We start from the raw sequence: 27,919 nt of genomic DNA, 5'->3' as shown, positions 1-27,919 counted from the left end.
ATATACACCTGGTGTACCCCCTTTTTCTCAATCAACTTTGTCTTATGATCAGTGTGCTTATTGTAAAGAGATTGGACATTGGCATTCTGAGAGCCCCCTTTTGCGAGGTCAGCAGTATTAACGGGGTACAGGAAGTATGAGAGGATGGCCAGGGAATTCAAGAAATAGGGGAATAGGAACTCGTTCCAGGTTTGAGGCAGTTGAACGCGGACCAAATTATTCAAATACCTTTGATAGACGAAATCAATATCAAATTTCTGATTATTCGGCCACTGGTCTTGCGGATTCTAATTATGCATAGGAATGCCTAGGATGGGGAAAGGAACCGGTTGAGGTCACAGTAGATCAGAAAGGTCATTATGTTGATGCAAATGTTTTTGGCTCTACTGATCGGTTTCTGGTTGATACAGGAGCTACTCGTAGTGCTCTGTCTAAAAAATTGGTTCCTAGGGCTCACCTGTCTGGCGCAATGATAACATCGATAGGATTCGATGGGACACCTACATCTAGCCCACTATCACAGCCGCTTGCATTTTGTCTTGATAAATTATCTGCAGGATGTCCATTTTTGCTTTCCCCTACCGCGCCGGATAACATTGTGGGTATCGATACGCTTAAACATTTTCGTGCTACAATACGTTGTTCCCCAGAAGGTGTGCGTGTTATCTTAAATGATAACTATCCAATGGTTGACAGGTCTTGTCTCATTAAAGAAGATATCGCTTTGGCATCATTACCTAGTACTTTATGGGCTACATCAGATACCGATGTGGGACAAATGGTTATTCCACCAGTGCATATTCAAGTGAAGGAAGGTGCTTCCTTGCCTCGATTACCCCAATATAAAATATCTTGAAAAGGCGAGGAAGCATTGAAGCACATTGTTCAGGATTTGATCAAGGTGGGGGTTGTGGAAGAAGTCCCTTATAACATTTGTTACAGCCCTATCCTTCCTATTTTGAAAAGAGACACTGACACTAAAATTTAGATTCATTATTGATTTACGAGAGGTTAATAAAATCGTAGTGCCCCAATACCTGGTAGTCTCTGACATCGCAACACTTCTTACTATGGTTCCTCCTACTGCCACTACATTTAGTGTCAGATTTGAAAAATTATTTTTTCTCAATACCTATTCACCATGACAGCAGTTATTTGTTCGGCTTCACTTTGAATAATAGATCATTCAGATTCTGTAGTGCTCCACAAGGGTATACAGAGAGCCCTAGGATTTATAGTCAGGCATTGAAAAGGCAGCTTGATTATTTTCCTGTACCAAAAGGGGTGGCTCTTATTCAATATGTCGATGATATCTTGTTGGCTGCCGATACCCCTGACCAGTGTTAAGAAGGAACACGGTCATTATTGTCATTTCTTGCCTCTCATCATCACAAAGTCTCTCAGAAGAAGTTACAATTTTGTAGACAGCAGGTTACCTATTTAGGTCACCTCCAGTCTAAGGAGGGGCGTGCACTTACACCAGATCACATGAGAGGGAAGGTTGTGCCCTCTCGGTTTTAACACAGATACACAGTGATAAACAGCGTCACTGTGCATATTTTTCAGATGTCCTTGATCCAGTTGCCCGCGCGCTGCCTGGTTGTTTTCGAGCGGCAGCAGCTGTGTTCATACGTCAGAGTGAGGGAATAGTCTTGTCACATAGATTGTTTGTGTTAGAACCTCATTCAGCCGATGCCTTGCTAAATCAAACAAAGACACAGCATCTGACTAGTGCTCTCTTGACAGGATATGAATTGACACTTTTGGCCCCTCAAATCACGTTGAAAAGATGTTGGACTCTGAATCCTGCTACATTATTGCCACTTCCAGCTACCCAGTCTCAGTCACAAGAGCGACGTGATTGTATATCCCTTACTGAAGAACACACAAAGGGTTGTGTTGACCTACAAGATACACCTCTTTCTAGTGTTGATGGGGAATTGTGGGTTGATGGATCCTGCCTGAAAATGACTGATGGCACTACATCTGCTGCTTATGCAATTACAACACTTCAAACAGTAGTTGAGACAGCTCGTATCCCACAGAAGTCAGCTGAAGCAGCTGAGTTGATAGCACTGACAAGAGCATGTGAGCTTAGTACAGAGTGGCTTGTTAACATTTACACTCATAGCCAATACGCCATCGGCGTGGCTCATAACTTCGGGCAGCTTTGGATAGAAAGAGGCTTTCTCACTTCACATGGGACAAAAATAGTGCATGGGTAATTAGTACATAATCTCCTTACTTCCTTGACCTATCCTAAGAAAGTGGCGATTGTTAGATGTAGCGCACACAAGAAAGTGACCGATAACATAGGAGCAAGCAATGCCTTTACGGATTATACAGCTCGAGAAACCGCAATGCAGCGAAGTACCACATCTATGTATGTAGTTAAATCACAGGCTGAACGTTGGCATGATGCCAGGCAAGAGGTGCTGGACATGCAACAATCTGCCTCTGTTGATGAATTAGACCAATGGTCTAAGGAGGGAGCATTGGATGATGAGGGCTGTTGGAGGAATAAAGAAATGACAACATGGAAGTTACCCACAGCCTATTTACACCCCATGATTCACATGGCACATGGACCGGCACAGGTTGGAGCATCCTCAATAGTAAAGCAAAGCAATTTATGCAAGTTTGGGATCATCCAGAGATTGTCGGTACGGCTAAGGAAATAGTCTAGTCCGGTCTGATCTGTCTCCAGTATAATCCTGGAACAGAAACACGAACTCCAACAGGAGGGTTTGCAATACCTACTGCACCTTTTGAGGTCCTGCAAATGGATTACATCCAGCTTGAGCGCTGTAACAACCTGAAGTATGTCTTGGTAATGGTTTGTGCCTTTAGTAAATGGGTGGAGGCATACGCTACGAAAGATAATACAGCTCTTATGACAAAAAAGGTGCTCTGAAAGGAAAGGAGTTCCCCCCCCCCCCCCCCGATTCGGCATTTGTCGAATTTTGTGGAGTGACAACAGACCCCATTTTATTGGGCAACTTGTTTTGAGCATCTCATGAAAGGATTGGGAACTAAGCAGAAGTTTCATGATGTTTTTCACCCACAATCAGCAGGACTGGTGGAACGTTACAACTCCACTCTGAAATTGAAATTGGCTAAAATACAGGCTTCCACATCTTTAAAGGCCAATGAATATTTGGGGGGTTCCTAAGCCATGCCCTATACATGATGTACCCTATGTATTGATGAATGACTATTTGTCTCAGTTGACTGACAGTTTGTCTTCTATTTATCAACAGGTTCGGGAGACTCTTCCAGACAGGTCGCAAGGTGAGGGCCACTGCTTGCGCCCTGGGGATTACGTTATGATAAAGTCCTTCCAGAGGACCAGTTCCCTAGCACCGAGGTGACGAGGACCAGAGCAGGTACTACTGGCTACCAGGACTGCAGTTCGAGTGACGAACCGGAAAAACTGAATCCATGCGACACACTGACGAAAAGTGTTGCAAGACCTAGTGAGCCCAGCTGCGTTGGCAGATCACCGCGATATCCTGGTCACAGAGAAAGGACAAGCTGTGTCACCTGAAGGATCTGAGAAAGTCTTCCCGGACCACACGATTCCTGGTACATCCCGATATCAGCAGCGACCCTGGAAGAAAGACACTTTGTTGCTGAAAAAGACTGTTTGAGTCACTGTCCTGGTTGGTTAAAGACTGACTTCAAAGGGGGTAGTCTTTTAGTGACTATTCGTCTCAATGTTAGTGAAGAAATCAACGCCTGCCCAGAACCTTAGGGCACCATCTGTTTTGTTGTTTGTCGATGAAATGACTATGCCTAAGGAGAAGAAACGAACTGCTGCAAGAGTTTGTAGCAAAAGAACAATAATTGCTACTGGACTTTGACTATTATTATTGTTGCGATTAACATGGGTTGTAGAGGAAGTAGCCCCTGTCCGAAATCTACTGACTGCTAGTACTCCTGTCCCTGTTGAACACCACTACTTTACTCTTTCTTATCATGAGCAGAAGCACAGAATGTCCTACCTCAATAACACTTTCATTCAAATGTTGCACCATACACACAATGATACGAACGTTACCAACTGCTGGGTATGTGGAATGATGCCAGCTCATCAGAAAAAAGGGAGTAACGCCTTTTATTCCCTTGCCGTTTTCACATAATGGCTCGTGCAGAGCCTGGTTTGCATTGCTGTGGGCTTCTGAAGTTGTTAATATTACTTATGCTGATGTAGGAGGACTAAATGCCCAGTTGAATAAAGTTTGTTACCCTGATGAGGAAGGTGATCAACAAGATAAAGGAACTGTGTGGGAAATAGAGGAGTATCGTCGAGGAAATTCCTCAGCGCGCTATGTTTCACCTAGCACTCGAACAATCAAGGGAAATGGGCCTCCTGTTATTGCTGTTACTAGAACTCGAGGGAATCTCTGTGTGAGCAGTATTGGCAATATTCCCGTGGGAAAAAGTGACTGTACTTTAGTGTTAAATATTACTGGAATGAACAATAGCAGTTTTTTGTCCTCACACAATACTTATTTCATTTGCGGAAGTAAAAGTTATTATCATCTACCCATTGGTTGGTCCGGCATCTGCTATGTGTCCTTTTTGCTTCCACCTGTGTTTTTGGCACCTGCATCCTACCATAAAGACTATAAACTGTATAATGACATTTTTCAAAAATAGATTCAAGATGACAATAAATAATGATGAGGTGGATCAAACTGATAATGCACTACAGCAGTATATTGACTTTAATTTGGGACTATTCTTCTTTGTTGGTATGGCCTTAAATACCAGAAAGATCAGGCGTTTAACACGTGTTGTAGAGGCTGTAAGCAATCAGACAGCAGTGGCGCTTGGAAATATCACAGAAGAACTACAAATTGCGAGAATTGTGACGCTCCAAAATGGGATGGTCCTTGATGTCATCCTTGCTGATCGTGGTGGAGCATGTCGCATCATCGGGAGTAGCTGCTGTAGTTATATCCCTGACCACGCCCCTTTTGTTTTTGATGCAATTTCCAAGATGCACAAAATAGCCACTGAAATCCACCAGGATTCAGGGACATGGACTTTGACTGGACGGCTATGGAACATGTTTACTGTATGGGGCTGGAAATTATTGTCAGCCCTATGTGTACTTTTTGCGATTCTTTTCACTTGTTGCCTATGTATTCAATGTGGCCCAATGCTTTGTTCCTTATGTGTTTCTACTTGCACCTCGTGTATACCGACTAAACAAAGTTAAGAATGTAAATGCCCAACTAGCAAGTGATCAAGAAATTATTGAAATGATGCAGATTGACGTTAATGATATTTTCCATATTCCTTTAGAAGTATAAGAAGATGTCTTCAGCTGATGCTAAAAAGGGTCGTCTGTGGAAATTTTGTTAGCTTTGTAATTCTTCCGTCTTCACTGTTGTTTGCCTTTCTATTCTACTAGAGTCATCAGCCTCATTTAACTCCTTCTGCACAGTCAAAGCAATGAACGTGCTGAGAAAAGGCCTGTAGCTGCTAGAATGCACCTTGCTAAAGATAGAACTGTCAGCTGTTTTCTGTTGATGTAAACAGCTCTGTTCCCCCTCCCACTTTGCTGACTAAGTGATCTCCCATCTGCCCATGTTTGTCGGTAGTTATTCCTGTGTATGCTTGTACCTTCTATTTGTAAGTACATGCTTACTCTGGAACAAACTCTGTATATAAGCACCATGGTCTGTGTATTCAATGTACTACCTCAGGCAGCACTTGAGTGCTGTATGGACGTAGTCTCCCTCATGAGTGATTATAAACTTGTTATTTGAATTCCAGCTTCAGTGCCAATCTCTATTTTGTTGGTCTATGAACCCGTGGACAGAGAAGGGTGACCCCTGCATCGATGAGCTCATTAAAAAGCACATTTCCACAGTACTGCTTCCTATCATACCTTGAGTTAATTCAGAAGCACACACAAATCAGACTCCAGGGATAATTTTAAACCAGCCAACCAATTTCACACACTATGATGATCATATGGGCTTTCATGTGCCCCACAAAGGTGATTCAAGGTGAACTCTCACACCTTGAAAAGAGACAATACAACCACGGTCACCCTTCCTCAAGGCCCCTCAACTCCAGCAGGAGGCATTTGGGTACCACATAAAAGGCTAGTCTCAAAAGAGGCAACATGTCTGAGGATAACAAGTGCATACTCAACCTATTACGAATCCCTTATGTCCTGCCCTAAATAACTACTAGGCAAAAAACAGATTAATGAAAGTACACACATACCAGGATGAAGAAATCATGCAGTGCATGAAGTAGAAGTTGTTCAACAATAATTAAGTAATGATCTTTAATACCTAGAGTTGAAATACAAAGGTTATTTTAGGTTGAGTCTTTCAGACAATGCAAGATGTCTGGTAGCAAAAGGCGTATTGTGGGCTTAGCAAAAACATTCCTGGGCTTGGAACCACGCAATTGCTTACCATTGGTTGGCTTTCCTGTCACTCATGTGGCTGCTTCTTATTAGCTATTGCTTTGTCGATCTTGTGTTTATATCTTCCGAGGAGCACAGCGTCTTTACCATTTCTTCAACTGGCAGGCTTCTATGCTTTCTCTGCTTACTTTTAGAGAACTACCTTTTTTTCTTTTCGTTTAACCACTCCATGAGAGTGTATATGCTTTCAAGCTGTCTCCTTGTGAGCTTTTCTCCTCCTCTCGCTCTCTTTCCCTATGTGTTTCTTTTGCCTACGCACACTTTTGTTGCTTTATTGCCCATGTGCTTCTGCCACTCATGTTCCATTTTTCTTTTTTCCTGCGTTATCTTCTTCTTGCTGCTTCTTCACTCACCTATGTTGATTCACCCCTACACCCCTCCCCCAAAACAACCCGCTCATATATTCATATTTTAAAGTGCTTTGACGCTTCATTTTAAAAACTCTGTTCTCTAATTTAATTTTTTTTTTACTTAGTATACTAAAGTGTCCTCTAGTGAGAGCGAGCATGCATGTTAAACGCATGCGGACACCTACAAAATGGCACCACTTCATTCCCTTTTTTTTTTTATGCCATACTGTATAGCAGCCACATGGCAAAAAAATTGCAACGCCAACAGGTCCATAAGGCGAGACCTATTGGCTTTGTTAATGCTGGTTACATCTTGTGTGTGAAGCATCATGGAGGGACTCAACTGATGTGGGATACGGAAGATAAGGGAAGGTTTGAATAAGGTGAGATCACTTGTGAGCACAAAGGTAGACAGGGGCCTCAATTGGGTATAGTCTGGTTACTAACAGGATACTTGTGAAGATTAATTTCCTTTAGAATGTGGCAGGAAAAAGATGGACTTGTCAAACATGCCAAGTACCCTGTTCTGTGTATCCAGTGTTCTAAAATCATGGCTGAGTTATACTACTCTTTCACCACAACGTACCATACCGCACTCTTAACCGTACCACACACAGCAGCAAGCCTTTTGGGCAGGGGCAAAGGGGTGTAACTGATCTCAGGCAGAACACAAGTATTCACAAGAACACTTAAAGTACTAAAGATGACAGTTGATACTAACTGCAAACATCATTACATGTTTGCACGTTGAATACCCACAGTGGCAGAAGCACTGATTTAGCTCAGGGACTGGTTGTAAGTTACGAAATGATTCTAGCAAAGCTGAAGCAGTAAAAAGGAGGTAGTGTTGGGTCCTCCGTACACACATCTAGGCAGCACACAATTCAAGTGTTTCTCTAGCATTTTATTATGCATCATTGGTGAGTTCACTTGCCATGTCAGAATCTTGTAGAAAGCTTATGACAGACAGACTGATGAGGTGTTCCCTCTATGGGGTATGATCTGGTCCTCTATGGGGCATGCTCAGGCCTCTGTGGAGCATGCATGGGTGGGCAAGCAACGTCTGTCATAATATCGCTCACAGAGAAGCATAAAGCGCGCTCACAACATCTAGGAACTATCTACACAAACTCATTATGAAGCAAAGCAGGTTTCTAAACCCTGAGGTTCACTGAAAAGCCTCAAGTGGCACCTCACTTTGGCAATGAGCCTTGTTCAATGCCTGAAAAAGGGCAGCATTATTTTATAGTGTGAAGGAAGGGGGGCACAGAGATGTGCCACAGAGAAGGTGTAAAGCACAGACACCTTTAGATGCATGCAAAACTCTACTAGCTGAAAGATAAAAGGAAATGCAAATTGTGCACTTTTATTGGTAATTTGCATTCATTTTACTACTTTAATTGTTTAAAAATGTAACATTAACTGCCAGGCCTCCATCAAGGGGCAACTGTACCAGTGCCCAAAGAACATCTAGTTTGTGGAAAACATTTCTCACTTCTACTAGTTACAAGGGTAAATACGAAGTTCTTTTCATTTCCTCCTTTCTCTCACTTTTATTTCTTTGCTCTCTTTCCTTAACACTTTCATCCTTTTGGCCTTCCCGTTCTTTCCTTCTTTGTTCTCTCTTTTTTCTTTCCGCATTTCTTCTTTTCCTGCTCCTGCCATTTCTTTCTTCATGTGGATTTCTTCCCTTCTTTCTAAATTCCTTCTAACCACCATTCCACCCCTGTATTTCTTCCTCTCCACCTTCATTTCTTCTCACCTACCTTTCCATCATCAAGCCCCTGTGTCAAAAATTCAGTCTGTCATATCAGGCCTTTCTGAGACATACTATGCAGAATGAATAACATGGGAAATATTGTTTTTACTTTAATTTATCTAACACCTTTACACTCAATGTAATCTCATGTGCTTCATTTAGAATTGTCCAGAGCCCTGTCATACAATCATCAATAGAAAATGGACATTTGTGATTGGATGGAACAGGAGAGCACGGTATACGCGTCTCCTATGCTTTTTCACTAATCGGAGTAAGCTTGGGGACAAAGGAAGACGTAACTGCAAATTATTATTTTAGGAGATTTTAGTTTTTAGCATCCTCAGTTGATCAACTTTGACATGCAGTAAAACTCATGCGCAAACAGACAGTTACACTTCAACTTCTTGTTTATGTTCACTTTGAAGTTAAAGAGTGGTAGAAAAAGATACACAAACAGCACTTCCTCTGTTAAAGCTTTACTAACATCAGTTTGTCAGCTTGTGTGGCTGCAACAAAACAGATACGCTTTATCACCATTTCTAATGTCTCTGCCCAAGTTGAGCTGCTCAGTTCTCTGCCGTTTGCCACACTGCCCTCATATGTCAGCATAAAGCTGTAAGAGTACAAAGAGGCTTCTATGCTTCCTAGGGGAGACAGTGTTTACAACGCTGGTAATACCATGCGGATTGATAATAACGTGGACGTTACATCGTCCGCGTTGTTATCACGCATGGTATTACATCGCAAGTCGTTTCAACGACTTGCGCTAGGTGGCGTGCAACACCAGGGAATGTGTTGGATTTTAAATCTAACACCTTCCCTGATGTTGCGCTAACTGGAGTAGGAATAGTAATTTATACTATTCCTAAATCCAGCGCGCCATTTAGAGCAAGTCGTTGAAACGACTTGCGATGTAATGCCATGCGTGGTAACAATGCGGACGATGTAATGACCGCGTTGTTACCTACTGCGTGGTAACACCACGCGTTGTAACATCACATATTCCTTCCTAGCTACCCATTAACCAGGATGGCAGTGCAGTGTGGTCATGCAACTGCAGCTCAAATATTCTCACAGCCTGGCAAACGTGTGCTTGCACTTCAATTACAAACCTTGCATGGGAAGAGATTACAAGTGTGTTACTGCTCTATTTACAACAGTATAGTGTGGGACGGCTGGAGAAAAGTGAAACAGAGAGAAGCTAAGCATTTAAACGAGAGCCTACCACTACTGAGAGAAAAAAATGATACTCGAGGAACCCACATATTGGAAGTACAGCGGCAAGAAGGGGGGCGACATCAGAAAAGGTGAAGGCATAAAGGGTGTAGTCAGTCCTCTAAGGATAAAAGAGAACAATAACAACTATTTTTTAATATAGCATTTCATGCAACACACATGACGTTTCTAAATGCTGCACATAACTGGTGGTACCATTGCCCAAATTACTGGAGCTCAGCTTGCCGGCTGCAAAAGAACGGAGGGCTGCGTCTCTCTTGCTCCATTTAAACTTATCTCTGCACACTACATATATCAGTGGCAGGTGTTTAACCTACTAAGACAAGTATCTATTTTATTCCTAGAACCTTCAGAATATATCCTTGCATATGTGCACTGAATGTGGTGCTGGTAAACATGGACTATAAACTAAAAGATCTAATTGTTTTACTCACTCCAAGGTTCCAAATTGTACAACTACATCCTTTTAGAGCTAGCGGTGGAGAGGACAAATTTACCCTCCAGTTGTTCATAGTCTGTACAGTGCTCTGGGAATACTTCCCCTCATACACCAAACTAAAGGCTGTGCATAGTGGGGAAGGAACACGTGGCCCTAACACACATTGTCCATTGCCAAAGGCCGTGTGTTGGGGGTTGTCTATTTCTGGGTGGACACAGGGCCTGACCAGAGTTTGATATTAATTACAACTGATGCAGCATAAAAGCGGATTATGCTTTACACAACACATAAACCAATCTTGACAATGAAAAACAAAGGTGCACTTTGTACATGTCTAGAAAAACAACACTGAAACAGTGAAAAGTTGAAGTAACAGCACCATAAAAGTGTGCTCGACTAGGGAGAAACAGTGGAATTAATCAAATAGTAAATTTAAGATGTTTAACAACTGATTATCTTATATTCTTAACAGAGGTCATGAAAATTAATAATGAAACTTAGGATTTCTATTAACTTCATTGTACAGTGCCATAAACTAGACAATGGTGCAATTCATGCATGCAATGTACTATATGATTGAAACTTTTAGTATAAGGGCCTAACATTATAAAGATATTTTTTATCATAGAAACAATTTTTATTTTAATGATTTTTCAAAATAGTTTACATGTTGATACTTTTTGAAATTGTGGTAGTAGGCCACAATGAGAGTTAAACGTTTTTGTGTAACAATCACTGACAACCTTACAAAATGCTCATAAAGGATATGTGTGGTTTATTTTGTTATGCTTGAACTTATTTAGGAGTTTATTTTACTAAATAAGAAATATAAACTTCAGAAAGCATTTGAATTGATTTTCTCCTTAGGCTGCATTATTTCATAGCCTTGTGCAATTCATTTTAGATACATTTACTCAAACTTTGATTTATTTGTTCTGGTTCATACGACATTCTTCAAGCGACAAGAGACTTCCTTACAGCAGTTCTTTGTGTATGAATGATGGGAACCTGACCTCCGGACTATATCCATGGAGAGCAACAAAGTAAATAGGTGCTTTGTCAACTAACCTATGAGGACAGAATTGATAGTCGGTTCTCATGATGAGCATGGGAAAGTATGCAGAAGTATAAATTTGTACCTGGAGAATGAAAGAATGATCAGACCCTCGTAAGGTGACTATTAATGTCTCCATGGACAATTTAGACTATGGAAATTGACCTTCCTAGGAGGAGGGAGTGCTGGTTTTCTTCATTCCCTCCCTCCTTGTCTCCTGCCTGTCTGCTGGACTTTTTCTATCGAGCCCTTTGCCTTTTTGCCCATACTGATGAACTTGCCTTTTGGACGATTTGAAGCAGTTTGGTGAGAGACCATGCTTGAACTTTCCTGATTTGTGCTCCTTCCCCCGTAGCCCATGCCCCTGGACTTTTTCCTAGTGAACTTTAACTTGATCCCCTTGGCCATTGTGAACCATCCTCCTGCCTTTGTTAGTGGTAGGAATCTCGAACAATATATTTACTTTGACTATATGGTGATTTTATATTTTGAGCTGTAAGACTTATGACTGAGCTTCTTGAAATATTACTTATATGCATTGATTTTGGATCTTTAATACAATAACCAAAGTATCTAAAATGGTTCGAGTCTTTTATTGTGTCCTAATGTTCTTTCCACAGAAACATTGCCTACAATTATCGGATTCCTAAATGCACAATAGGGAGAGTCATAGATTATTTTCAAAACATCTGGTTTGTTTGCTCTTGTTCTGTGTGGCCACAGTAGAGCTATTGGTTTGTATTTGCGAGTTGGCTACCAATTGATGGTCCTCATTGGATTGCTAACAGTGGGACATTTCGAACTCTCGCCTCTCAATAAGATGAAGAAGGATCCATCAGAGGACTATTGCCTCAGAGGACTATTGCCTCAGAAGAGGTGAAGTATAGAATTGGAGTAAATATCCTATATGTGTGGCCGTATGGGCCCTGTAGGATAGCTGGGTGGAATCGGAGTAGAAAGCTTCCGCTGCAACACATCACAAAAAACTAAGAAATTGACTTAAAAACAAGATGCATAAAACTACTATAAATTGCTAGTTGTGGTTATGACCGCAAACAACATGTGCCATAAATTACGGCCAACAGCCCAAATACACAAAAAACATTGACAGTAAAAGAACATGGAGGTTTTCAGTGATCTTACATGTGAAAGCGGGACATTTACTGGAAAGCAGGTTACACATTTTGTAGGGTAAACAGACCCCTTTTTGTGGACTGACTGAAAGTGTTCTAACTCCACCTAGCTGGCCACGACAAACACTGCAATCCTACACTCCAGTGCAGGAAAGGAGACAGATGAACCAGGAGTGGAAATTCTGCTGCCTTGCCACTTTCCTTCCCAGATGAGATATGAGGTCCGGGAGGCCAACCTGCAGAGGTGACTTGCTGTGAGCCATTTGGAGAAGGAGAGCTACATGTCTGGAAAGGAACTGGACTGTGCCAATTGGGAGGAATGATTTTGCCTGGATTGCACAGTGGGTCCAAGATGACTGGAAGGAACAAAGTGGAGTCATCATAGTAAACTAAGAGAGCCGCGGATGCACAAGCTCACAGTGCCAACTGCTCAGGAAAAGCAACACCGAGCACAACACCATTTGGGATTCAGGAGAAGTTGTAACACCGAGTAGGGTGAGCCTGCAGTGTCCCCAACCCTCCCTGTGCCCAAGGTATGCCTTTACTCACTTCTCCCACACACCTCTGGGAATCATGACTTTAACACCTGAGATAGAGTCCTGTCTAATGGATGGAGGTAGTCGTTCTCATTCCAGAACTGTTTGAATCACCCTCCTAAGTGTCCCAACCTTCTAAACACCTCAGTCTAGTCCAGTTTTCTAGCTGGATACTCGGTGTCCAATAGGGTGCCCCAAGGACAGGAAAGATTGGACTACAACAAGTGGGCTTTTTAAACATAGGTCTGGCTGACCACAGAGGGACATTCATGAAGTAATTAAACCTGACCAGCCACTGCCTCTATCAAATAGCCAGTGGACTACTGGACATCAGTATCTGTCCCCACTATGGGCCTTATTGACCAGACAATTGGTCGCCCTCAAGATACTATCAGACCACCAAATATTCTATGAATCAAAGAAGAAATGTTTCTTCCTTTTTTTTGATTGCTGGGACATACTTGGGTTTTCACAACAGATGCATCTGGTGCATTCCTGAGCACATTCTGCAGTATTATCAGTTTGCTTTCAAACCTCTTCTGGGTTTTCCCTGCTCCCTGTGTGGACTGGGTGACTATTGCTGTTCATCTGGTTGCACTGAAAAAAGCAGTAATACCTTTGATTGCTAAATCCATTTTTGTGCGTAACATTTTGAGATTATACATGCGTTTTTCCTTGCACAAAAGTCGTTTTTAGTGTACGTTTTGGATTGTGATATGTGAACATGGACATTATTTTTGGGTGTAAATGTTGACAATGGACTATTTAAAAGTGATTAGCTGCTACAAAAACACTTCCTTACATATGCTATGTTTTGAAATGCTTCTTAAACGATAGTCACTAGCATTAGCTAATTGTATTTGTGAAGAAATGTTTCTGGTCTAAGCATTGCAGTTTCCTGAAATGGTCACTAGGCTGACTCGTCCAGGCATCCTCTTGTTAATGGTGACTGAAGTAAGGGGGTCACACTCCCTTAACGATTCCCATGTTAGGGACTTCGGCTAGAATGTCTGCTCATGCAACGACGGCAAGTAACACCAATTAGAGCAAAAATACCCACAATCTTTATGACCTACAAAAATATTCCTCGTGTACAACCCAGAAAACAACTAGTATCAACATTCGTAACAATAAACCTAACGATGTTACATCTCATTATGAATCAACAGTTCCTCTGTCACTCACTCATGGGCCCAATAGCGTTGTATGGCTCCCTCTAACCCATGCGTGCTATGTGCTGCTCATGTTGCTTCGGTATGACAAACTACTTACAAATTATGACAACTGTGTGACAAACAACATTGCTAACTGTAATTCAGTATTTATGACAAATGAATCAAGGGTTATAAGTATCCCATGGAGTAGCATGCTACCTCTCCGCAAAGCACTTCAGCACCTCCAGGGGTGGAAGGAGCAATATAAATTCCAATGCAATAAAAACATTATCATGTAAAACTTCCCAATAGCACGAAACATCCCATTTAACTAAACACACACAACTTTAACCTCAATCTATAAAGGGACTGCACAATACATTTTTATGAATTGTATATTACGAAATGCCTGACACAGCATAACAAACTGTAAGCCTTGTGCATGACTAAATTACTTACACTGGGCTCCCATGGAGAAAAGTGCTACCTATACCTAAGCCCTTCTGTCCCTCATCAGGAATAGTAATCGCTATGCATCACACTGTACCATGAGCCTTCAGTGTCTGGGTAAATTCTACCACGAAAGTTCAGGGGGGCAGGGCGAACACTGTCAGAGGACGTTTGGTGTTTTACTATCTGAAGGTTCCCATTTAACCGACGACTTACCTCATTTACAAGTGACAGATCAGTCATTCTTTTCTTGTTTCAATGTTATCTTTAGAGATACATGTTTACAGAAACCAGAATGTAAAGCATTTGATGTATGTGGGTCTTCTTACATGTATGGCGGTGTCTGTTACCTAAACAACCAGGGTTTGGTAGAGAGTCCTATCGAACATGACAAAAAGTCACTTAGCAAATGCGCAGCTTGGGAGTGAATATGTAGGGCACGCGTCTTAAAAAAAGAAGTGGGAGGACTAACCTAGTTAGACATTACGGCATGCAACATCACACATGGCATCACAGGAATTGACATCGTAGAAAGTGGCATCACAAGCCACAACTTTACAGGAAGTGACATCACAAGAAGTGGCATCAGATCTAAAGCCTGCACATATATGTGGGGAGAGGACTTGGCCTAACGGCTAGGGCCGTCAACCCGGAATCCAGTGAACTGGGTTTGAGTCTCGGCAATGACACTGAGCATCCTGTGATTCTGGGCAAATCACTTAATATCCCCGTGCCTAACAAAATAAGCATTTGCAATGCATTAGGTCTCGCAGTTACGCGATTTTGAGCAATTGACATTGCAAATAACAATGCCTTTTATTTGTGTTTTCGTTTTTAAAACATAAATAAAAGGCATGGTCATTTACAATGCCAATAGCTTAAACTTGGTAAATGCGAGACCAATTGCATTGCAAATGCTTGTTATAACTACTGTCTGGTTCTCCTTTCATGTAACCAAACCAACAAGATTGCATTCTGGTAAAACAAGCTGCTTAACATTCCTTCAAGGCTAAGCCTGAAGGTTGCTCTCCACAGCTACCACTTGGGTAGCTTTCTAAGGTTATCTTTGACCTCTTAAATCACTATATGGGTTGTTTGGACTGGTGCAAGGTGCCCACTTTAATAAGTGGACAGCATATACCAGGCCAACTTCTCACACTACGCACCAAGGATTTAAGTGGTTTGTGGTAAAGGTGAAGTTGTGACCTTGTATTTTAAGGAAAAAAGAACTCCCGGCCGTACCTGATAAGGATATTGTAAGTCACCTCAAAGTTCCATAACCTTATAAAGGAACTCAGCCTTCAGCTTCGTTCCTCAATATGGTCATGGAACTCCTTGATGACTTGCAATATCCATATAATACAGGTTAAAGGGTACTATATCCCATATGTAAAGCTGAGTCAACCTTTTGAGGCTTCCAAGTCCTAGCCTACACATCGCAACATATATCAGCAGTGGCATTCATCCTATGGTGCCACATAGCCAGCTAGAAGTATTTTCAGGGCCACTGGAATTATGTGGCAGTTGAGGACCAAATTATACAACAGGGTTGACTAAATTATGCAGCAAGGAAAGGCAAGGTATGCAGCATAATACAGCACATTTTCTGATAGCATTACTCCATATGACCTGCAAATACTAACTAGATGCTATATAGGCAAAAGCACAGTCGCTAATTTATGGGTTCAAAACATTATAATAGAAACTGATCTGTCCGTCATTCACCCAACTGCTCACGGTAATGTCTGCTCGGCTAGCGCCAATGTTGTCCTATGGTATGGAATTATGCATGGTCGGGAAATAGCCACTCTTAACAAAATCCAAACAAAAGTTTATAAATCTTTGTTTAATATCCCAAAGTGAGCTTCATCAGCCCAAGTACGCCTTGAGTTTGGCGTGAACAATCAAGCATGCCAGTGTAAGAGCACGTTTATCAAACTGTGCCGGAGACTACAAGCTTCTGAAAGGCGATCCATTAACATTCTATGCTGGCTGGAAATTGAGTAACAGCAACTTAAAAGGCTTTTGGGGAAATCATCTAAATCAGGCCATTTATGATCTAGGTATGCAAGAAGCCTGGGCAGCAAGCATTTGAAAATCTGCATTTAATGAAGCACTAAATATGTCAACTCGGATCTCATCTCGCCAAATAGATAAGAATATATTTGTGTGAAGGTGACACGCCTGGCCAGTGAAAAACTCTTATAACAACTTACACCCCCAGAAGTACCTGGCAGCGCATTTTTTAGATGGTATTAAAGCACCAGTTCATGTTATTAGTTATTTCATTTTGGCAACATGGAGACAAAAGATCTTATTCCCGTTTGGAAACATCAGTCACAAAATCCAACTTTGCTGATATAATCAAGAGTCACTAGCCCACATCTTCTGTTTCTCCAGTACCCTTGGCACAAAAAGGAAAATTCTCCTAAAACTAATCCTCAGAAACCTGGAAATAGGCTCATGCAGGGAAGTGGTGCCTACTTGGTTAAGTGGCACGTCTGTACCCCTAGCTTGCAAGGGGATAAAGTTTTTAATGCCGCTATTTAAAGAAATTACTAAAAATAAAAAAAATGTAGGGCCCAGAGTAAAATGTAACATATCTATAGGTCAAAACACATGATCAGGTACTTCAAGCTAGCTAGATTTATACCTTTAGCTGCACCACGGACTTGCACCTTAAGTTACGATACGAATATAAACCATGAGCACTCTGGCCCCTCGGTCAGGATGAAAACAAATTCTTGCTTAATTTGAAATTACTTTTTATGTAATAGTATTTTAATTGCAGGATATTTTGCACAAACCTAGAATGCACCGTTTAATGTTAAAAATGTAAATAGTTTTTTTTAACTGTTTTGAGCAGTTTTAACATTCCGAATGTCCTTGATTTGGTTTCAATGGTACGCAATGCTTTTAACCAACCATTTAACCATGAAAACAAACTTGATTTGGCTCGAATTGAAGGTATTACTCCATTACTTTGTCATTTTTAAAACTTCTTAACTCTCCCTGGGCATAGTTTAAACCAAATATAGCAATAAACAACAGAAAGGTGACTAGACATCCTTTGCAAAGGGCCTTCCACTGTGCACCAACACATGTTGCCGGGTTTTTACCAGCTCTTGATCCAATAATGATTAATATAATTATGCGGAAAGCCCTGCACAGTTCCAGTGGCCCCGGGGTATGTTTTTACTCACCTGCAAATTGCATCCATCGTCTCGTATGTACATGATGCAGTTCAATTAAATTCCTCATTTTGCACCTGAGATTATCTGATTTTAGCAGGAGACTACAATCAAACGTAGGCCCCCTTTTACACTGCAATTCTAAATGTAAATATAGTCATGACCAAAGCTTTCAGGTGTGCAGTTGAAAGTAGAAAACGCTCTCACTCGCAGAGATTTAGTAATCTGGGAGTAAGGAAATACATGTTCGTCTTGCCTGTTCATGGATTTCAGACCAGCTTTGATTACTTTTCTTTTTAAATTCTAATTGATAATTTGATTAAATCTAAAATCGGCACTATGCAACGTCTCCAACCTCGCCCCATTTATCACCAGTGCATAATATGATGTAGTTGGGCAAAATGTTGGTAGGTGGAGATTTAATTATTCACTATTAGCTCACTACAGTTCTAAGCAACGAATTTACGAATTCTACTTCTGAATGTTTTACAATATTAACCCAAACAGCAGTAAGGGGTGATCTAGTAGACATTGCCATTAGATAATTTCCCAATGCTGCATAACCAATGAAAAGGCCATTATCAATGGTAACACTTTCTAGAGAAACCATACATGTTCTGTTAGTCCGACAATAGAAGCCCCAGCCCGACAGTGCATGGCTGTGTCATTAGATCGGTCTGCCAGTGTTGCTCCAGGTCTGCCTTGAGCGATGCTTTAATAACACCAGAAGCCATGTTGAATCGACCTCTATTTAAATCGTAAATTCTACTGACCAGCTTGCTGTGCGTGCATTGCACTAGCCTGCTGCGGGTGCCTTGCATGCACGTACGTGCATCAAAGCGAAGAGCACTAAACAAACAGCTGTCAGGGCTAAGCACCAGGGGGACCGTCATCTGTAATAAATGTATTAGCAGGACAGGGTCCTTCTGAAATATCCTAGTGGGAAAAACAGTACGTGTGATATACCACACAGAAGCTTGAATGGCGATTTAAGCACAATCTTTTCACGATCCAAGCAGAAGAGAAATGTGTCTTATTGCGAAAGGCTTCTCGTGAGAAAACAGTTTGGCAAAATAACGGTTTTACAATTTGATGTAGAGTCGGATTGGTAGATGTGAAACACAATACGGTACTTTAGTTTCTAAGAGAGTTGTGCAAACCAGCGCCGTGGTGAACATCGCCCGGGATTACACCTGTCTGTGGACCATATACATGTGTTTACAAAGAGAACGGCCGCTTGCAAAAGCATGCTACATATATAACAAAACAAACGCCAATGGCAAGTGTAGAGTGATGGAGACTGCCGACTGACAGACAGAGCAAACAGGCATAATGATACACAAACAGGCTGAGAAGTATGACAGCAGGTATAAACTGACAGACACACAGCAACATAAATGGACACAAAAGACAGACAGACAGATAGAAGGAGGGCTGGTGTCCTTGCACAACCACCTGGGTGAGCGCCTCCCCGCTGCGGCTGGCCTGCCCTCGGGTTTTGTGCCACGGAGGGAGAGTGCAAGTGCCTCAATGTGCCGCTGCGGGCCTTCAGTGAGGAGCACTCAGCTCCTCGGCTCCAGCTGCAACCGCTACCTGTGTGTTCCTCCTGTGTGTGCGTGCAGTGACATCTGAACCGTGCCCCCGCCGTGGCACTGAAACTCTTATGTCTTTGTTTTAAGAGGGAGTGGGATGAGGGAGAGGGAGATATTAATTCTGTGTGATTACACCCCTCCCCCATCCCTGATCGGCTCAAACGTCACACAACACACGACGGACGAGAACCATGCAAATAACTTTTATCCTGCACAGCCTGGGAAGCCGTTTGCCGCCCACTTGCGAGATCCTTAACTCTGGCCTCCACCGTGCACACAGCGCACCGCCAGCCCTGTGAACAAGCACCCGAGGGGATGGGTCCGTGCTCCCGGCGGCGCTCACCCCCTGATGCGGCTTGACAGGCAAACGGCCTGCAAGGCAGCGGCGGGGGGGGGGGTCCTTGACTAGGTGTTTGATCTTGGCCCGGTGGCGTCAGACAAAGATCGCTGGCAGCGCCATGGCTGGGAAAGCTGCGGACAGCGCCATAAAATGGCAGCTCTGTTATGACATGTCGGCGAGGACCTGGGGGATGGCAAGTCAAAGTGGTGACAAGTTTTCTTCTCCCACCCCACCCCCCTTCATCCCTTCCAAGTGTGCGTTCCCCTTCTCCAAGTCCTCCTCTGCCGCTGCCATGCACGTGTGTGAGAACTAAAGGTTCGCAAAAGTTTTGTTGTCAAAATTCGCACTGCAGAACATGTTTTGCCCTACTTATTACCTGGTGAGGCCTGTCAGAAGAGAATGCTGTCGGCCCTGCACATGTCCAGCTTCAGCTTTGGGGGTGACAGAAAAAAAGCTAAACAAAAAATTAAAAACAAGCGTGTGGACAGCGCTGCCAATGAAAAACAAGTCTGTAAGCGGTCGGCTTTTTTTCTGCCGTCTCACTTGGACGGCCTGCTTTCTTTCTGATCTTTATGGGGCCATGTGTTTGGCCCCATAAAGATAAGAAACCTTTTGCAGCAGAAGGAAAGCAGGCGAGGCCGTCCAAATGGGACGGCTCAGAAAGCCGAACAAAGACATCACCGACACCTCTTTTCCAATGGCTGGCCACTGTTTAGCATAAACGGTGACGCCAGCCAATGGAAAAGAGGGGCGGGGCTTAATGCCCCATACAGAAAATACCACATCTCATTAAATCTTGCCAGCGAGACTGCGCATGCGTGCAGCCTACGCCAGGCGAGACCTAAAAAATGAATGTTTCCTCGTGTAATGCAACTGGTGCTATGTACAGCGCTCTGATACCCGATTTGGGTCGAGTTTGCGCTATATAAAACTCTGTTAAGTAAAAAATTAAAATATGTTTAGCAATTCTATCATGTGTATGTTTGAGCGCATTGCGAGAATATAGCACAGTGAGCTATGGAAGCTATGTGACTTCTACACCTCACAATCCCCCAGTTTTATGTAACACATCCTGTGCATTCATTTACAAACTTATATAATGTATTGTACATGTAATATGTGCGTGTTGATGTAAAACACAGACACCCTGCATTGGGATGATGGGGCTCCACAAGAAAAAAAAAAAAAAAGAGTGGTACTTAAATTATTTCAAGGCCTCCTCGGGTGTAGTAAGCTCTATTTAGATGCAATTTGCTGTGTGTAAATACTGGGAAAGCCCGACACATCTGACATTCTTACAGTGCATGCATATCTCCTAAACAGGGACTGAACAAAGTGAAATCAAAGTGAAAAGCAGCCTTTCTTAAGTATGTGTGAAGTGCTTACTAACCTTTGTTTGCCCGCCGCTTCATTTTCATCTAGGCGTGAGGCTCCTGACTGCTCCCAGCCAAGAGACTCACAAAAAAAGGCCTAATGACCCCTCAAATTCGGCCTTTGCTATGGGCCTTGCAAGAGTCTTAAATAAGAAAGCCCTGTCCCCGCCTGCACACTGCAGATGGAAAGCAGACAACGTGCAGGCGCTACTGAAAGTGTTCCGGTGTTTGCAAATTACACCGGGCCAAGATCAGCACATTATTCAATTGGGGCTCAAATTCTTGGCAGGGTGGACGGCATTCACCCTGTAAAAATAGTGTTTGGACGCCGTCCACCCGCGTGTGCCCTCAGCTCGTGCCCTGTGTATATGCACAGTGATGTACCATAATAAACAAAGTGCTAGCTGGTAGACACTTTTCAGAAAAACTCGGGGGATACCAAAACAGAACAATCTTGATGGTCTCCAGGATGCCAGGGAAATGGCATAAAACTCTTTTCACTCATGGTGTGTTGTATTGTAATTGTATTTTTATAGCAAGGCCCGGAGGCCAATATTATGCATAGTTCCTTTATTACTACTCAAACAGCAGCAACATCACATGGAATTAGAATACGAATAAACACTCTAGAACACTGAACATGCTTATATCCCCTGAACAGGCAGCCATCTTCCTCTTTTGTTGCTGCTCGAACAACAAGATAAGTACATTTGCGTGAGCTGTATTATTAAGAGAATAGAAGATTTGGGATATTGAATAGTAATGTTAAGTTTACAGATATCAGTATAAAGTTTTAAGTTGTGAGGTGAGCCTAGAGGGTTATTTCATTAAAAAAAACAGAGCGTTTTGATGAAAGAATATGTTGGGTAATTAAGCGTGTATGAGGCATGGAGGGAGAGGATCAGAATAAGTTTAAATTAATGAGGATGTTTGTACGCAGATACATGGAAGGTAGGCTTAGTGTTGAGAAAGGTTACCGTTTTTGAAGAAGAGGAGTCCGTTACGTGCGCGAGCACAGAAGGGCTGAGCACGAGAGGAATCGAGGTGAGTGTGGCTGTGCGCGCATCAGTGCGTGCAGAGTTACGGCGCTCAAGCGCATTGCAGGTTGCGCAAGATCGCGTTTGTTTAGTAAAGAAATGAGGAATTGGTTAATTGGTGCCGCCGTACAAGCGCAACGTACGGCGGCCATTTTGAGAGCTTGGGGAATGAGCAGTGGAAATCAAAGGAGATACTTCGGCCATATTTAGGGAAGTCGGAATAGTAAAGTGATGACAGTTTCTGTCAGAGTGTGATAGTTTTTTTCACACGCGAAGGTCGAGTTTTGGTCAGAGAGGTTAGGAGTTGATTGTGAGGTGTAAATTTGGGAGTTTCTGAGGGAGGAATATAAATAGAAGGATATTTATTTGATTGGTGAAATTATTTGGAAATAATAAATTAAAATGGAAAGTGCAGATGGAAATATGGAGGAAAAGATGAAGTCCTATATGGAGATAATATTTGATGAGTTGTCAGCATCAATTGATAAAAAAATAGAGGATACTTTTGAGAAAAGTTTAAGGAAAAGAGATAATAGACAAAAAAGTGGTGAGGAAGAGAATTATTGGACGACTGAGGATGTCGAGGTTGTGGCAGGAAGGTTTGGTGTTAGTGGAAAAAAGAAGGAGAAAAGGAAAAATGTAGAAAAAAAGTAAGAAAATAATTGGTGATGAACATAAGGTTCGAAAGGAAAAGGCTATAAAGGCCAAAATAAGCGCTATAAAGGCGCAAAAGAGGAAACACAGTGCGGTGTCCTGTGATTCGAGTTCATCTTCAGGTGATGTGGAACTAACTTGTAGTTCTAGCCTGGAGGATTCCGATGTTGAAGAGGTCCCTATAAAGAAAAGGAAATATGATGAAAAGGAAATTAAAATGGAAATAGGAGAATTTGTGGATCCTCAAGGGGAGGATATGTTTGATCCGCTGTTGATTCAGCATCCATTATCACCACAGTGGACTCCGGCTGATCATGTAGCCAAGTATATAACATTTTGGATTAGGAGGGAGATACCTAAAGAGGTAAGAACAAGGCTACGTTCAGAGTGCCCAAGGCCTAGTCTAAATAGTAAGGTGGCATATACACCTGAATTAGATCAGAAGATGCTGGCCTTTATAAATAAAGGTGGTAGGGACCCAAGGAGAGGACTCGACAAGGGTTTAAAAGGTTGCCAAGACAGGCTTTTGGACGTCTTGGGCCCGCTGACAAAGGTATTTGATATGTGTGAGGAAGCACATAGCAGTAACACTGGTGTGGATGTAATTGAGATGTGCCAGTGGCTGCAAAGGGCGATCTGTTTACTTGGAAACGCGAATGCAGCTTTGTGCTTGGAAAGGAGAAAGAGTATACTTTTTAAAATAGACCCAAAGCTTGCAGAATTGGGTGGCAAGGAGTTGGGTGAGGAAAGCGAAGGCTTACTTTTCGGAGATGATTTCGTGAAGGACATGGCCAGATATGTAGGCACCTTCAATAGCTTACAAAAGGTCCAGAAAGACATTAGAAAGGTTTTTGGAACGGCAGGGCGAACGCGGGGTCGGTTTCCGGCCGAGGACAAGGCTTCACCAGAAGCAATTTTGGAAGAGGCTCAAGACCCTATGGAGCAAGTTTTGGAGGAGGATATATGTTCAGGCAATTTTCCCAGCTCCTCTGCATTATCGTGCATTACAGAGGTTCAAGGCATACCATTTAAGGAAGGATGCGAGATATTCACAGAAAGTGAGAATGAATCAGGAAACTCAGGAAGAGTTGGATTGGTGGATAATGAGCTTGGATGCTTGGAACGGAAGGGCAATTTTTGGGGAGATGCCAGAGATAGAGATAGAGTCGGATGCGAGCATGCACGGATGGGGTGCAAGGTGTGGAATGGTTGCAACGGGGGGGGGGGGGCAGTGGTCGAAGGAAGAAGGAAAGATGCATATAAATATCTTGGAGCTCCTGGCAGGATCTTTTGCGATAAAGAGTTTTGTACAAGATCAGGTGAAGTGTTGTGTACTTTTGAAAATGGACAATTTGTCAGCAGTTCGGTATGTGAACAAAATGGGGGGAGCACGGTCAAGGGGGTTGGCAGAGCTAGCGAAGGAGTTTTGGGAGTTTTGCTTGGAAAGGGAGATAAAGGTTCAGGCACAGTTTATACCAGGGCTGAACAACGTAGAAGCGGATTGGTAATCAAGATACCTGAGGGATATAAGCAATTGGAGACTGAAGAGAGAAGTTTTTCTGAGTTTGGAAAGGTTATGGGGTCCGCTGAAGGTGGATCTTTTTGCAGACAGATTGAATGCTCAGTTGAATGATTTCTACAGTTGGAGACCAGATCCAGAGGCAAAAGGGGTGGATGCATTTCTACAGATATGGAAAGAGGGAAGGAATTATGCGTTTCCTCCTTTTTCAATGATCCAGAGAGTCCTGAACAAGGTCAGGAGGGAGCAAGCAGAGTTGATACTGATAACCCCTTTTTGGAGAGCTCAGGTGTGGTTTCTGGATGTAATGGATCTTCTGGTGGAGGATCCTGTAGTCTTGCCAAACATAAGGGAAATTCTACTAGATGTTCAGGGGAATGTTCACGAAATGGTGGTGTCAGGGCAGTTACGGTTAATAGCTTGGTTGATTTCAGGAGAATATGGCAGATGCATGGATTATCAAAGAGAGCAGAGAATCTTGTTTCTAAATCCTGGTCAAGAGGGACTTTAAGGTCATATGGTTCAGCATGGAGAAAATGGAATGATTGGTGTATTAAGAGGGGTTTGGATCCCATATCGGCACCTGTGGTAGAGGTGGCAGATTATTTGTCAGAACAGTTTGAAGAGGGTTTGGCGTATAGTACAGTAAATTCAAGCAGGTCGGCGATTTTAGCAGGTCATGCATTGGTAAATGGAATTCCTGTTGGTCAGCATGCTTTGATTAAAAGACTTGTTAAAAATGTGCGTATTATGCATCCTCCAAGGGCAAAGTATTCATCACTTTGGGATGTTTCAGTAGTATTAAGGGAGTTGGGGAACAAATTCTAGTCTAGATTTGAAACTCTTATCATGGGAATTGGTTATGCTTTTGTGTCTAGTTTATTTTAGGAAAGTTTCTGATGTAAGAGCTTTGGAGGTGAATTCAAGGTTTTTTCAGCCAGAAGGGGTTTGTTTTGAGATTAGGAAAAGAACAAAGACTATGTCTAAAACAAGTTTTTATCCTCTTTTTGAGGGGGATAGAGTTTTATGTGTGGTAAGTTGTTTACAGGAATATGAGAAAAGAACCTTGGGTTTGAGATCAGAAAACTGTTCACAATTACTAATTTCATATGTTAGACCTTATAAGGCTGTATCAACACCCACTTTAGCAAGGTGGATAAGGGGAGTGATAATTAAGGCTGGTGTGGATATTAGTGTTTTTGGAGCTCATTCAGTAAGAGGAGCTATGGCGAGTAAGGCATTCATGAGAGGATTTAGTTTGAATGATATTATGAGATCGGCTGATTGGTCTAATGATAATACTTTCAGAAAATTTTACTTTAAGCCTGTGGAAAATGTGTTGGATTCGATTTTAGAAGAACCTTGAACATGCTATAAAATGCAGATTTTCCACAGTTTTAATGTATAGAAAATCATGATTTTATTAAAGGCACGGAGGCTAATATTATCCCTCCACTGTGCCCTCCCATGATTGTTAATAAGTTTGTTTGTTTTATAGGTTAACAAAGAAGAAGAGATTTGGCGTTAAAGACGGAAGAATTTTGAAGAAGAAGGAGTATGTTTTAGGGGACTTGGGGGCATATTAACAAGCCAGGCGATAACATTATCGCCGCTAAAATGGCGATAATGGGCTTGATAATATGCTTTATGGAATTCCAATTGAAGCCCATGTTAGACATCCTTCACATTTAACATGGGCTTCAAATGGAATTCCATAGAGCATATTATCAAGCCCATTATCGCCGTTTTAGCGGCAGTTTTCTGCCGCTAAAGCGGCGATAATTTTATCGCCTTGCTTGTTAATATGCCCCTTGGGTCTTCGCAGCTACAAAGAGGAAGATGGCTGCCTGTTCAGGGGATATAAGCATGTTCAGTGTTCTAGAGTGTTTATTCGTATTCTAATTCCATGTGATGTTGCTGCTGTTTGAGTAGTAATAAAGGAACTATGCATAATATTAGCCTCAGTGCCTTTAATAAAATCATGATTTTCTATACATTAAAACTGTGGAAAATCTGCATTATATAGCGCTTATTACTTGTGAAAAGGAAAATGCTTCCATAGACGTCAGTCAATATGGTCATTGTCTTTTCCAACACATATATCACCACCCAAACACTGCTCATTCTACATGCATTTATTTAATGGGCTCACCTTCTAAAACATCTTACTTTACCTTCATTGGCAAGACCGCTGGTTGACAGGATACTGTACAGCCACTGCCAGGAATGTAAGATTGCACCACAGACCATTTCACAATTTAGCCAGCGAACAGGCATATATTACATGCCAAATTTTCGACAATCCTCCCAAAGGGTGTGCTTTTAGGAACAAATACAGCAACATTGTTCTGCAAAATCATACTGTTATTTGCAGAAAAAATAACTCGTAATTTGGAAGATATGTGTACGAACACCACTGAGAGACCGTGGGCCCTTTAAGGATTGGAACACGGTTATGCTGTAACTCATGATCGGTACTCACGGTGCGCCGCTGTCTCCACCAGCCTCTGGAGACACTTCAGATCAGACACACGCAAAATGTTCAAATCTGCAAACACGGCCATGCTGATCTACAGAGAAACCAACCACAACGCCCAGAATGCACAGTGCCACGCTTGCGCTGTAGAGTAATCCGTAGATTCGAAAGCTAATTCGAACCCAACTTCCTTGGTCCACATCGCACATGCGCTTTTGAAAGGGACACGCCCCCGTGATTCCCGCAAGAAGACGAATAGTTTGGTGGCCATCTTGGAAATTTTTCTGTGTTGTAGACCTATATGAGATCAGAAAAAGTACGAGAAAAATATGTAAACAAATGAAATCTTTATCATATGTTTATAAGATAAATGTTTAGACACAAATATATGCAATGTAACTGATTCAACATTGTGCGCCGTGCAGTATAGGAAAGAACAGTCACTTAACATAAAAGTAGCTTGAACATTTACACTCAAATGTACAATAAAGCGACTCCCAGTTCTTTACGCTGATAGTCTGTTATGAAAGTTAAGGCATCTTGTCCGAACGTATAATTGATGCGCTTAAATACACTCGAAATAGAGTATGTTCGAGGAAACAGTCACTTTAACTGACGTCGGCTTCGTGCGTTTTGTAGGCGTGGGTACGGTGGCGGTGATATAAACATCTTTTTAGGTCGAGTATGGGCAGCGCATCGGCGAGCCTGGGCAGCGCATGGCTGCTGTGAGACATGCAGTAGTGGAGTATGGCTTTTTATTTGTATTTATTTATTTTATGCGTTTTTATATAGCGCGGACTTTACCCGAAGGTGTCAGAGCGCTTCACAATAGGAACAGTAAAATGCATTGAAAGCCCAGCCCATAATTTTTAATTGGCTGTGTCAATGGCCTTCGTAAAGGCTGGCTTCCCAGTGGTTATTAGGCTTGTTAGTCTCTCCTTGGTACCGCCTTGTCAGCATTTGTTATCTCCCATGTGGACTGGATCTTTTACTTGTCTAGTGACAAGGTCTGTTTTATCTTGGCGGTGAGCTCTATTTAGTCTAATGATTTGCTCCTATTTCAGCCACTGTGTCGCAGCACGCCACCCGCTTGTATTTTACTTAGTAATGGCGGTCCTGTTTAACTATAGTGGCCGCATTTCTTTCTTTCTTCATTTGACCTACTAATGGTG

The 27,919-nt window shown here is 42.2% G+C and overlaps 1 protein-coding gene across 2 annotated transcripts in view; it reads right to left on the bottom strand.

The window, feature by feature from the left end:
• RPP30 (ribonuclease P/MRP subunit p30) overlaps positions 1 to 26,948 on the bottom strand; it is a 117,562-nt gene extending 90,614 nt beyond the window's left edge. For both annotated transcript variants that reach the window (XM_085614965.1, XM_085614966.1), the window contains exon 1: positions 26,754 to 26,948. In XM_085614965.1, coding sequence (XP_085471091.1) covers positions 26,754 to 26,835 — 82 coding nt within the window. In that variant the 5' untranslated portion in view covers positions 26,836 to 26,948. The remainder of the gene's footprint in view (positions 1 to 26,753) is intronic.
• Positions 26,949 to 27,919: the final 971 nt, after the last annotated feature.

The sequence above is a fragment of the Triturus cristatus genome, chromosome 1_2 (assembly GCF_964204655.1).
Source record: "Triturus cristatus chromosome 1_2, aTriCri1.1, whole genome shotgun sequence".
Taxonomy (NCBI): Eukaryota; Metazoa; Chordata; class Amphibia; order Caudata; family Salamandridae; genus Triturus; species Triturus cristatus.
The sequence above is the reverse complement of the archived record's forward strand: the minus strand, read 5'-3'. Positions and strand labels throughout refer to the sequence as shown.